The 14373-nt window shown below is 37.2% G+C and overlaps 1 protein-coding gene across 1 annotated transcript in view; it reads left to right on the forward strand.

Moving 5' to 3' along the window:
• The window catches only part of Brr2 (U5 small nuclear ribonucleoprotein l(3)72Ab), a 226235-nt gene that overhangs the window by 82623 nt on the left and 129239 nt on the right, over positions 1-14373 (forward strand). The window contains exons 12-13 of the mRNA XM_067135469.2: positions 7878-8058; positions 10286-10401. Of these exons, the coding sequence (XP_066991570.1) occupies positions 7878-8058; positions 10286-10401 (297 nt within the window). The remainder of the gene's footprint in view (positions 1-7877; positions 8059-10285; positions 10402-14373) is intronic.

Raw genomic sequence — 14373 nt, forward strand, 5'->3', positions numbered from 1 at the left:
CCTGAACGTTCATGGCTAGATTTTTCTTTTTGCTCATTTAAAAGCATTGTATCATAATATTAAAACACTTGTCAACAAAAATATCGGCACATTCCTTACACACATGATTCAATGAATTTACATTTAAGAGAGGGACAATTTTCCTTTTAACTTGAAGCCTACTAACAGAAAGAAAATCTATAAATTTAGCCTCAGACACATTCAAACTTTCCCTGTAAGCAGTACTTGCCATAATGCCATTACATTGGGGTAAAGCAAATTTGCATCATCATATTATTTCAACAAAATATGTACATTTCTTGAATCACCCATATTTTCTTCAGTGCTTGACAATGCATTACGGCATTCCAAATGGGGTAACTTGAAACACAACCAGTCACACTCATATGCATATGTAGTTTCCTGAATTAAATCAAACCCACAGATCACACCTACAACACATTGGTATTGAAGGTTAACAGCTGCACTATACAATAAAATATGGGTATTATATTTTAAGCCAGTTAAAATATGGGTCAAGCAGGTCAGAAGATTATGAAGTACTAAAAAAATCTCTTTGTCACTGGAAGAATATATATGCAAACACAATATTACTTACATTTTCTTGTCACGAGGTAAATGGAAGAAAGACTGCGCATTCTTCTCTACTTCATAGTTACTGCAGCCAAACACAGCACATACCTTCCCCCTCATGTTGAGAGGAGATATCAAGGAATGACACACGCTACTATTTAATTATGTCAACTCACTGAAAACGCATAAATAACACCAAAAACTTCACACGTGCTCTTATGACAGAATCAGTAGTTCTCAGGTCAATCCTCTAGAGAGAGCTCTAATAGCTGTCCCTCGATATCTTGCAGAGTGTCGCGTATTGTCTCTACTGTATTTGACGCTACAGAATACGAGAAATTGCTATTCATGGAGAGCGTCTCAGCGCAGACACAGGTGCTGCTAAAAAGTTCACACAGGAATTTCAATCATTCATTGAAAAAGAACAGCTTGACCTTAGACAACTTTACAATGCAGACAAAACAGGGTTGTATTGTAAATGTTTACTGTCCCGAACATTAGTGATGCAACAAGAACAGCAAGCCCCAGGCCGCAAAACATCCAAGGAAAGAATAACCATTATGGTGTGTGCTAACGCAAGCGGTGATCATAAATTAAAATTATTAGCGATAGGGAAATCCAGAAAACCCCGTTGTTTTAAACGAGAGAATGTACCTTTGCAGTACTACCATCAGAAGGCAGCGTGGATGGACACGCAGATATTTAAGGACTGGTTTCACAATCATTTTGTGAAACAAGTGACGGCCTACCTAATTAAGCAGTCACTGCCAATCAAAGCAGTGCTCTTGATTGACAATGCGCCTTCTCATCCACGCGAAAGTGAACTTAAAAAAGGTGATATTTACGTGAAATACCTTCCCCCTAATGTAACTTCTATTCTCCAACCTATGGACTAAGGCGTTATTGCTGCTTTAAAGAAGAACTATAGGTCATCTCTGTTACAGCAGTTGGTTGAGGAAGGCATCGATATTCCAACATTTTGGAAGGACTTCAGTTTGTTGGATGCTCTTCATGCAGTCAATAAGTCATGGGACAAAATTACCGTTACTATGCTCGCACGTTTATGGAAATCTGTTCTAGGTGAAGAGCAAGCATTTACCAGCTTCAGTGACGATATTTTTTTACATTGAGTCCGCTCAATGTAAAAAAACTTACGTGGGACAATCTGGAAGGAACTTCTCAATTAGATATCAAGAACACGTCAATGCTGAAAGATACAAAAGATTCTCTGCCATGGGATCCCATATGAAAGAGTCCAACCACAAATTCACCAATATAAAACAGGACCTTCAAATTATCTGTATGATTAATAAAGGTAATCTTATGAACAACCTGGAAAATATCCACATCGTTCTTGATAAATTGGAAAACGGTGAAGAGAATCTCAACGAAAACAACGAGCATAAAAACATCTTATATGAGAATATTAGCAAATACTTAGAATGGGTAGACATGAAACAGACTAGACGAACAAGAGATATAATCAAACACGACATCGCAGAAGCACAGCCCAATCTCCCTCCTCCCTCACGTTATTTTAGATGACGATAAAACTCTACTTCCCTTCTCTCCAGAGCTTTCCATGAACTGTCAAACTGTATCACATCGTTACTTCACCAGGTCGCGCTCAAAGACAGACCCTCTAGACAGCGCAGAATAAACATCTTTTCCAAACAAGAACGAGAGGCAAGATGACCTATTCTGATGACCTCCATTTTTATCAAAGGAGTCTCCAAAGAACTTTTATTTGTGCTTATTGTCATAATGTTTTTCTTTTCAGTTCTTTATTTATACAGCTGAAGAGGACCACTAAGTGGTCGAAACATGTCCTGTAAGTTTTAATTTTATTCAATTTTGCCTGAGGCATTAATAAAGTATCGATTAGGTGGTTATTTATATTTACTTCTGGATTAACATCGATACGGTCATGAAATGGACAACTTGTAATCGTATAAGAAACAAAAAGTGATGACCGATTTTTTTCGTTAGATACGAATGTTGGCATAATCCACATGGCATTTTGTAATTTTTCTCTAGTGTGTCTTACAATACTGTGTGAAGTGTTATAATTATTTTCTGCTTATTCATAAAATACATTTAATTATTTTAACCTATGGTTTTGTTTTTACCAGGCTTAAAAATGACTGCGGATAATTCGCTGTTTTCAATAATTCGCAGAAGTGCATGCATTAATTACCGCAAATTATCGGGAGTGCACTGTACTACAAAGCAACTACTCAAAATAAATATCAGTCACGTACTGCTTCAGGTGACAATAACACCGTTTAAATATGAAACATCTCATTACTTCCCATTAGTGTCATTTTATATTGAAAATCTTCTAACAATGCCACATAAATGGGTAAAATTTGCCTCCATGCCGTGCCATGGATTAACATTCTGGCGACTGTTCACACGTTTCAATACTCATAGTCTTCGGAATCATTTAAAACACTATCATCCAATCTTAGCGCTTGTCTACTTTCAGTCCCATTCAAAACTTTGCATGATGAACATCGTATTTAATTATTCTCAACCTTAAATTCATTGAAATACTCGAAGATTACACTACATGTCCATAATGTTAATTTTCAGTGAACCACACTGTTACAACAACCACATTCTATCAACGATCCTATCATTCACAATTCTTTATCACCTTACATGTGCACCATGCCTTCCATAATTATCCATCCAAAAATATACGAGCACATGTCCGAAGAAACTATCTCATAACCAAATACATCAGAACCATCTTAATATTAACCTGGGAAACATAATCATATCTCATTAAATCATACACGTCACACGAAAATTATCCTATAGGAAGACCTAAACACCGACATATATTAATCATTTCTCATCGTTTTACAAGAATTATCCATGCAGTAACGCGTATGTCACCTTAGTTTATGAAGACAGTATCCCTTGAACATACGGACAATCTTTCGAAATTCCTAAATAATTATGACGATTGTGTGCCTATTACCAGTTGAATACTGCACAGGGATCTATAGCTTCAACATCTTAATATCAAGAAATTAACTACTATCCACAGACATTATGAAATATTTTGCGACAATCACATTGTTACTCAAGTTGTACCTCAACATTGACAACATTAAGAAAATCTACACTACTACAATGCATTCTACATGATAGAATAGAGGAAAGACAATATCTTGGGGTACCTATCGTTGACAGATTCTCGTAGATCATCTCCATCTTCTCAGTTGCTTCAATTTCAGATTATTATTTTCATCCCACATGATTCCAGGCCTGTCAGGACACTAATCCTGATTAAGCCTGTATGATTGTCTTAATTGAAGTATTACAATGACAATATTTCACCTTCATAGACATTCTGACTTGAAACTTGTACAATTGGAATTAGTACAATATTATATAACACACACAATATTCCAGTGTTAATCTATAACACTCGCCTTGTTCCCTTATGCTAAACACTATATTTTATTTTAATACAGTTCTTTCCTTATTCTCATATAATAATTCCTCAATTCTTATAATTTAAAACAGCTTCCTTCTTAACATGTAACAGTTTTTGTTTTATATGATCTTCAGTCTCCATATTTACCATATCATTGTTCATTTAAAACAAAATCCTATTTTAATATTTCAATAATAATGGTTTGCGTTTTCATAATTCCTAACAAATCACTGGTCTGCAACTTCTTTACCATCTGTTTTTGACATTTGACGAATGACTTCTGTGACAAGATTACTCCCTTAACCGAGAATTCACGCAAAAGAACACTCTTAACCATTCGCTTTATCTTCTTAATATGTATAATCGGGTAATCGATTATTTCATAAACGCCTTCTTGATCACTGAACTTGCATCATTCAAACCATTCCATGGCCTCCACCGTATATGTCATTGCTGGACCTGAATGTCGCATGTAACGAGTTGCTTTATTCTCCCGCTGATATGCGATCTTTTCATTTACTGGTTTTTGCTTTATACTAGATAATACGTTTCTGGACAAACCATCCGAAGACCACGGGGTTCTGAGCTTATGAATGTATGCATTCATCCCATTTCCATCAACATTTCTGTTCAAATGAGCGAGTTATCTCAGCCTACAGACATAGCTGGACGTATGGTGACTGGACGTGTAACAGCTCGACATATACTTCCGTATAATTTCCGTTGATTTCCTCATTCTCATAACCGTCAATGGTTCCTCTATCCCTGATCCAGGGACCATTGGAAGGTTATAATACATACAAAACACAATATATATGCCGCTGTCCAGAATGTTTTTAAACAAACAAACAAAACAAAAACAAAACAGCAAATAGGTCACCAAGTGACATTTAAGAAACATGTCCACAGTGGTTTGTTTTCTTCTTTTCTTGTCCAGGGAATACAAAGTCAGGTGTAGTTTTAACACAAAGTTCATGACATTATCTAGACACAAAGCTTCCAATAACTTTGCTAGGTTTGGTGTGACGGCAGCATCATTATTTTCTTCTTCCTCTTCTTCCTTCTTCATATGGTCTTCAGAAATGTTGCAGATTGTCTAGGCCTGACTAACAGCAACATTATTTTCACACTTAAGGTAACATTCGGATTCCTCAGTCTCTTCAGAGACACTTCAGTGTAATTCTCTGCACTATCGACAGTTCAATTTCCCACTCGAAATTCTGTCTTGCTTTTGTAATAATAATTTTATTGTCGGTGTTTGTAAGCTGTGCAGAGAAGATTTGTGGCAGAACTTTGGCAAGAGTGAAGGAAAACTAGACACCGTGGTGGAATGAAAAGGTGAAGGAGGTTGTTAAACAAAAGAAAGCATTGCAGGAATGGAATAGAGATAGGAAAAAAGGAAGTAAGATTAAGTATCAGGATATTAAAAGTAGGTGCTGTATAAAAAAGTGATAAATGAGGAAAAGAAAAAATGTTGGATGAGATTCACACAAGAGCTGGAAAAGGATGTTGTATGGATTGATAAAAAGTAAGAGAAAAGGAAAAAAATCTACACAACACAATGAAGGAAGAGAGTGGAAACGTAATAACAGACCCAGAGGAGATAAAGATGAGGTGGAAAGATTATTTCGATAAATTCCTGAATGTGAGAAATGATGTAGAAGGGAGTGTAGTAGTAAATTAGGATGATCCAGAAATGGAGAGTGATATTGCAGTGACAGAGGTGGAAATGGCTGTTAAACAAATGCCGTAGTCTGACTAACGCTGCAGATACATTAGGACATACGTTACATTGAAGAATGAAATGACTACATTTTTTACTATGGACAACCACATCTACAAGGGGCTTTCTGGTTACACGAGATTGTCATTTAGACCTACCACTCTCTCTTATGAGTAATCTTAGCAGCGATTTTGACCAATACTCCAATGTTTACTAGCGCTTCTCATGATACTATGATTTTTATCCAACATACCAAGATGTCTTAATCCATATCGCCTTCAATTCTATTACGTATTTTCATCCCAATTTTAAATAATAGATTTCAACCTCATCATACATCTTTTATTCGTACTATTCCTATCTAGTGAAGCCTTGGGTTCGATAATTTGTTTCCCAAGCATGATATATTGTTCAAGCTTTTTATCAAGATGATCAATTTCAGTCTCAGACATGGATTATTTTAAAAAAACAGTGCGACACAATTACTTTTAGACGAACGTTTTAATTTTCAAAGTGATTTTAGTATGTGTATATATATTTTATTCAATGTTTGTGCTGTAATTATTACATAACCACGGTGTCAATACCATTAAGAGTTCATCAATACGATTTATGTAATTTGATACGGTCCTCAGACGAGATTGAACAAGGCTGATGATGCCCAATAAAAAGTGGGCGAAACATGTACTTAAAAATCTGGTAATTTCTATGTTCATTTGACCACACAATAGTGGAATAAATTGTATTGAATAGGTGGTATAATAAATTACTCCTTGTGTAAACTTAGTGATATAGCTATTTTCAATACGGAATAATGACGAGCATAATGGTTTGTAATTATCAAGGGTGCCGACTGACTTCTGTAGCAGCGAAGCTCAATGTTCTGGTAATGAAGATGTCTGATTTTAAACTTGAGACACAACAGTGTACTGCAAGCCAACCCACACAGACCGCTATCTTCGGATGACATCCAACCACCACCCACGACAAAAATACAGAGTGATGAAGACACTAGCCAACCGTGCAAGTAGAATTTATCAACCTCAGCACTTAAACAAGGAGCTTAGCCACCTCAATATGGCCCTGCTCGCTAACGGGTACAGCCATATAGATATCCAGCGAGCACTCCATCCCAGACGTCCGACAATCAGGGAAAATGAAGAGGGACGGCTGGCAGCTAAAGCCTTTCTGCTATACATTGGGAAGACAACTGATGGAATAGGGAGGCTGCTGGAGCCCTATGAGAGTAAAAACCATAGATAGGCCAACAAAGAAAATCCAGGAACTACTTAGGTCTGCTAAAGACAACTACCATGCTCTCTCCATAGCTGGTGTCTACAAGATCACATGCAACTGTGGCCAGGTATCCATAGGCACTACAAAACGCAGCATCGCCACATCACTGAAGGAGCATAACAGACATAGCCACCTGGGACAAGCGGAAAGATCATCAATCACTGAACACTCGCTGCTAGCACGCCATGGCATACAGCACGACAACACCAAAGTACTGTCAACTACTGTATTTTATCACGTCCGGCTACAAAGGGAAGTCATTGAAATTCTGAAGCACACCAACAGCTTTGACCGTAAGGAGGAATCTGAACGGGTAAGCAGATATTTCCAAATGAAAAGAGGGTTCCAGCACTCTATGAAAGGGGGAAATAATGTTAGGAAAATGAAATTCAGAAAAATATATCCTACAACTTTTGTTGGGTACTTACATGAGCAGGTATATTAATATCCTAATTCATGTGTAATTATATTGGTAAGCTGCTTTGCATTTCCAGATTTTTCCCTTTTCCAGGCTCTTTTTTCCTGAGAGTTCAGTTCGTACTAACAAGTTGCTGGACCAGACACCAAATATAAATATTTCATGAAAATCAGCTGGAGTTTTCAACTATGGCTTTTTTCAGTGTTTTAAGTTTGACTGTGTAAGACTTTATTACCTTATAAATCATTTCCTGTTGTAATTATTGTTTTAATTGGGGGAAAACAACAGGACCATCAGCCTTACAACATTTGAATTTGAAAAATTGGGCCACTTTTTAAATTGGCTTTTGAGTGTCTATTTACTTCAACACTGCAAGAACTTTTGCCAAATTTGATAGCGCTACTCTTCTGTTACAGGGCTTGTTCTACTTCGACAATAGCTTCCGACCCGTTGCGTTGGAACAGCAGTACATCGGTGTGACGGAGAAGAAAGCTTTGAAGAGATTCCAAGTCATGAATGAAATTGTGTACGAGAAAGTAATGGAACATGCGGGCCGTAATCAGGTGCTTGTCTTTGTGCATTCTCGCAAAGAGACAGGTGGGTCTTGATCCATGTTTACTACAATTTTGACATTATGTTGAATGTGTCAGTATTACAAAATGAATAGTTTTTGAGACATTTTCTCGGTTTTGTAATTGGAGCAAACTCTACACATCCTTATTTGATCATTGAGACATTTTATGATACAATGAAGTATTTTGGTTACCTCCATTGTGTGAGAAACATTGCCAAAATTATTTTCCCTCTTTACATTAATCTACATTTATGGTATTTATTGTTCTTCAAACTAGCAGTAAAGCTGGATGATAGCTTGCTGTTTGTTAAGTCACCTGTCTCTCTCCCTCCTAAAACAAAAAGTATAGTAGCAAATAATAACATTGTAAAATAATGTTATCAAGCAAAAAAGTTTTCTAACATTTTTTAGCAGTACAGTACATTTTACACCTCATCTGGTTAAGTGGAAAGGGCAATTGATAGCGGTCTACTAGGCATGAGGCAAATAGTTGCCCTCCATGTGTCGTATTTTTTGTGTAATGGCTTATGCCCGTTAACATATTAGATCTGTATGTGAATTTCATTAAATTACAACTTACCTTTATAAATTAAATAACAAATTATATAATCGTTTCCAGGATTATGCTCATTCTTTCAACTGGTCCTATTCAAAAACTTTGCTGGAGATTCCAACTTGGTTTCTAGCACATATCCAGCTTTATTTTAACAATCTTCTTATTGTTGAAAATTTGTTATGAAACATCTACGTACAGTGTTCCTAAAAGATAGCATTACTCATTTTGAGTGGTACATACTGTGTGTATGAGAAGAATGACACCCGTAGAGCTTAGAGATTTGCTTTATGAAATCATAATCCTTAAGGAAGAAATATGTGAGCTAATCAAGGTAGCAGAGTTGAAGTTTGTAAGGAATATTATTGACAAAACTAGATAGAATATGATACAGAATTTTGAGAAACTTGACCAAAATTGATAGACTGGTGGAAGAAACATACATAGACTTACATGGCAGACAAATGAAAAGAACAAACACTGTTGGAAAACTGCGACAGGAGGATTGTAGCCCCGGAGTATGACAATGATTGACATGTAGAGATATCATCAAAGAGGATAGAACTGGGATAAATTTGAGCAGACAATGAATATATGAATCAAGCAGTTTGACTATGCAGTACACGTTGTGAAACTAGTAAGCTTGCCTTGCCTGCTGGAAATGGTGGGGTTGGACCTCTCTCTCAGAAACTCTAAAGGTGGATTGTGCTGATAATCATTTTCACACCAGATTAATACTAGAGCTTACAATCACAGGAATAGAACCAGCTTTTGGGTGGTTAGGCCGTGTGCATTTTGCAGAGTTTCGCTCAGATGTGACATTTGGGCTCATCAGCTGGATTGGCACGCCCCTCCAGAACTTCACTTAGCAGTGGCAGACCAAGCGCATGGTCCCGCCGTGTTAGCAAATAGGGATTGCTAACCTGCTAAAGGAGAAGTGAATTCTCCGTTTCCAAAAAATATTACTCCCCATGGAGTTAGAATATAAAAAATGGCTTTCACGGCCGCAGATCTTACAATCACAGGAATAGAACCAGCTTTTGGGTGGTTAGGCCGTGTGCATTTTGCAGAGTTTCGTCCAGACGTGCCATTTGGGCTCATCAGCTGGACTGGCATGCCCCTCCAGGACTCTGCTTTGCAGTGACAGACCAAGCGCATGGTCCCGCCGTGTTAGCAAATAGGGATTGCTAACCTGCTAAAGGAGAAGTGAATTCTCCGTTTCCAAAAAATATTACTCCCCATGGAGTTAGAATATAAAAAATGGCCGTCCCTATTTGCTAACACAGCGGGACCATGCACTTGGTCTGCCACTGCTAAGCAAAGTCCTGGAGGGGCGTGCCAATCCAGCTGATGAGGCCAAATGGCACGTCTGGGCGAAACTCTGCAAAATGCACATGGCCTAACCACCCAAAAGCTGGTTCTATTCCTGTGATTGTAAGATCTGCGGCCGTGAAAGCCATTTTTGATAATACTAGAGCTGTACTTTAATTTAAATTCAGCCGCTAGCTTTTCAGTCCTAGCCCTTTTCTTATTCCATCTGTAAAAACCCACCTGTGCTGGTGCACTGTTTAATAGCTAGCAAAAATATAGAAAGATATAAGGGATGATAGGTGTTTGCATGTGTGTTTTTTGAATTAAATAAACTACTGTAGCAGCAAAATTGTATCATAATAATATTATGATCTATTTATTAACAGGTAAAACTGCTCGTGCCATCCGTGATATGTGTTTGGAGAAGGACACTCTTGGTCAATTTCTACGAGAGGGGTCGGCTTCAATGGAGGTTTTGAGAACTGAAGCAGAACAAGTTAAGGTATTTGAATACTTATATGTTGCACATTGCTTCAATTTCTTGGATTGGCTTATACTCGCTAGTGACCTCTTCTATTGGTGAACGCACAGTGGTTTCATTTTATTATACAGTAAAACTTCACAATAACATGAGTGTCATCAAAACCAGTTGGTTTTTGAGATTTTGTTTAATTGAAAATTGAAAAATGTATTTTGAGCTGCTTCAAGGTAATAATTTATTCCATTATATTAAGATATATGTTAAAAATGTTTCCTGAAGTGACATTATTTTGTCAAATCAAATATTTCAACTAGAATGTTAAGATTCTCCTCTTTTGATCATGGATAACTTGAATGTTCATAGAATATCAGTAAATTTGAATTAGTTGTGTTTAGCAGTTCATTTTGCTTGCATTCAGAAACATGGCATTGCACAGGTTATTTGAATTTTAACACAAAAATGATGTTTAATTAATTGTACTTTCTTTCATCATCATCATCATCATCATCAGTTTACAGTTTCAATTCCCCAGGTACTGTTGGTAAGCTGCTTCCACTCTCATCTTCATGAATGTCTTGTTCTTCATGACATCATCATTGTCCTTCCCCTACTGCAAAATCTGTCTTGATATTATCAATCTTCCTTTTATAGCTTAAATGGCAATTGGTTACACAAATGACTTATTGTTGGGGATTAAGAAAGATGTTATTTATGACTAGCTGTTACTTGCAGTTTTGCTCGCATGGATTTTGTTATTTGATAAAACTAATTGTCCGTTCCTCGGTACTGCACAGAGACATTATCTGAAAATTCCTAAAGTATAAAAACTCACCAAAAAATTTGAGTTTCATTTACGCCTAGTACCTCGTTATAAACTATGTTTGTGGTATTGCTTTTTGCACCTTTACCCTGTCCCTGATGGCCTAGCTAAGGGGAGACGCTGCATGGTGTGTCTGAAAAACAAATATGTCTAACAAAATTATCATACAAGATTGGGACAGAATCGAGAATACATATTCGTGAATGAGAACTCAGCAAGGTAAAGGAGGTAAAAACTAATTTATTTCGTCAAAAACGTAAAGTTCAAATTCAAAAAGAACTATAGAACCCCAATGAAAACTCCTAATTACACATTACAAATAAATTTACAATATAAAATTTGACACTAACGGTCGTTCGACGCATACGGGTCTAGAACCTGGGCATATAAAGTTCAATAGCTTTGGAAACATGAAATCTGCACATTTATAATGGAGATCGAATTAAGTCTACTGCGATTAGCCCACAGGCTGTGATTAAAAACCGTCTCTTCCATGAATATATAATGATCGATTCAATATTGGCCTAATTACACTAATTCCGAAATTGTCGGATATAAACATATAAAAAAGAACACTTTGTTTGAGATTGGCTCTAAATTTAACTCATCAAAAAGCACACTGATTCTAATACACAATATCTGGATCGTGGGCATAAGACATAGGTTTGGAAACCTCGCAATCCAACTTCAGCCAACGGGCTGTGAAATACTAACCAACACAAATAATCGACGACACTATCACACGCATAACACATATATAAACAATGAACACAAATGAACCACATCTGAAAAAGAAAGACATAATGTTATCCTTGCAGCATTGGAGTGAGCGGAAATCGCTCTGAGGATCTGCGAAGTTCTCGTGACAGTCTGTATTACAGTACACCTGGCTATTTTTGGCTACATATTTTCAAAGCAGGTGATCAGCTGGCTGGCAAGGGAAAAATTACAGTCTTTATCTGTGTGGCTTAAGCAACCGTCTCTGGCCCACTACGACCCTCTCAAGTAACGGGACTATGCGTAAACTTTCACTCGAGGCCTTCAGCGGAACACACAATTATCTCGCTCTTTACTTGCTGAGTGGAAAGAAGTCTCGGCTTATAAGCCATCACATATATCATTCATTATAACATCTGGTCTGGGGTACACACTCTCACAAACCAGGTACAACTCATTACATCAGCCACAATACTATCTCCAATTCTGGACCTCAACACAATAATCATGGCTCATCACGGCCTCGCATTCAATAGCCCCCGGTTCAATTCTGGAACACAGAGTTTGCCTGCCACTTTCTATAAATGACCCTCACTAAATTCAATGATGGGGATAGCACTCTGCACATATCATCAGCTGAAAAAAATGCAGTAATGCATAGCTGTCTTCTTCTTCTTCTTCTTTTATGACCACATAGGATCACTTTAGTCAGTCCGTCGTTCAGGTCTCTTTGAAGGGATTGTTCGGGCTTTGCGGTCCTCCCAGTACTTCTTCAGACGCTCCGATCTTCGTGCCCTTTCCTCAGTTGAAAATGTGCGTGTTGTTGGTTTGTTTTGTGTAAGGGTAAAGCGGAGGTTTGTATTCTTGAGTTTTGTATTCAATTTTATCTTATTTTTGGTGTCTTCTGTTGTAAGGCCTATTTCCTTCAGATCCTCTCTTACTTCTCTGATCCATTTACATCCTGTTGTGGTATTTTTTGAGACGAGATTGTGTTGTACTAGTTGTTTCAGAAGTCTCGAGTCCTGCATCCTCATGATATGTCCAAAGAATCCCAGTCTCCTCTTACGCATAGTATCTGTAATGGGTTCTAGCTCTTTGTACACGACTTTGTTAGGTATTAACCGCCACTGTCCATCTTTCTGATATTTTTTGTTGATACAGGTTCTTCCAATCCTCCTTTCAATTTTCTGAAGTCTGTCAGTCTTTGATTGTTTATTCAGGTAAAAGAGTGTTTCTGCTGCATATGTAGCTTCCGGTTTTATAACTGTGTTGTAGTGTTTTATTTTTGTATTTATTGATAGACATTTCTTTTTGTAGATATCCCATGTTAATTTTTGTGCTTTAGCTAATCTATTTGTTCTTACTTGGATTGAGATTTTTTCATTTAAGTTATGTGTTATTACTTCTCCAAGATATTTAAACTGAGTTACTATTTTGATTTTATTACCATTTATGGTGACTTCTTTTAGCTGTGTTGGTTTTTGGGGCATAATTTCTGTTTTTTCAAATGATATTTTGAGGCCAATTTTATTTGCAATGTTTTGAAGTTCTGATATCTGGGTTTTTGCTTCTTTTATGTCCACTGCTAGTAATGCTAAATCGTCAGCAAAACCCAGGCAATTTGTTTTGATTTTTCGGCCAATCTTTATTTTGGGGGGACATTTTCTAAACCATTCCCTCATTACCATTTCTAGAGCACAGTTAAATAATAGTGGTGAGAGCCCATCTCCCTGCCGTAGTCCAGTTTTAATTTCAAATGTCTCTGATGTTTCCCCCCTAAACTTCACTTTTGACTTGGTATTGGTGAGAGTCAATTTTATCATGTTTATTAATTTGGGGTGTAGTCCAAGGTGCCTTAAAATTTTAAACAGAGATTCTCTATGGATGCAATCATAAGCTTTCTTGAAATCTACAAATGCTATCACCATATCTCTGCTTCTTCTCCTGTTATAGTCCATTATCAACTTAAGACTCATGATCTGATCAGGACAGCTCCTCCAGGGTCTGAAACCTCCTTGATATTCTCCTAGTTCTTTCTCAAGTTGTAAACTTATCCTATTAAGGATGATTATTGAAAATATTTTGTATGTTATGTCTAGGAGAGAGATTCCCCTGTAGTTATTAGGGTCGGTTTTGTCCCCTTTTTTGTGCAGAGGATGAATGAGGGCTGTTGTCCAGTGTTCTGGTAGTTCTTCTTTAATCCAGATAGAGACAAGTTGTTGATGGAGGGCAACTTTTGCTGAGGTTCCTGCATATTTCCAGATTTCCGCAAAGGTCTGATCTTCTCCTGGCGCTTTGTAGTTTTTTAATTTATTCAGAGCTTGGTAGACTTCCTTTATTGTGGGGGGATTGATGTTTTCTGGTGATGTTTTTATCGGGGTGTTGGTGTCCAAATGAAGGAGTTCTGTAGGTTCCTCACAATTTAAAAGCTTGTTGAAATGTTTAGCCAGAATTTC

This window comes from Anabrus simplex, chromosome 1 (assembly GCF_040414725.1).
Source record: "Anabrus simplex isolate iqAnaSimp1 chromosome 1, ASM4041472v1, whole genome shotgun sequence".
NCBI lineage: Eukaryota > Metazoa > Arthropoda > Insecta > Orthoptera > Tettigoniidae > Anabrus > Anabrus simplex.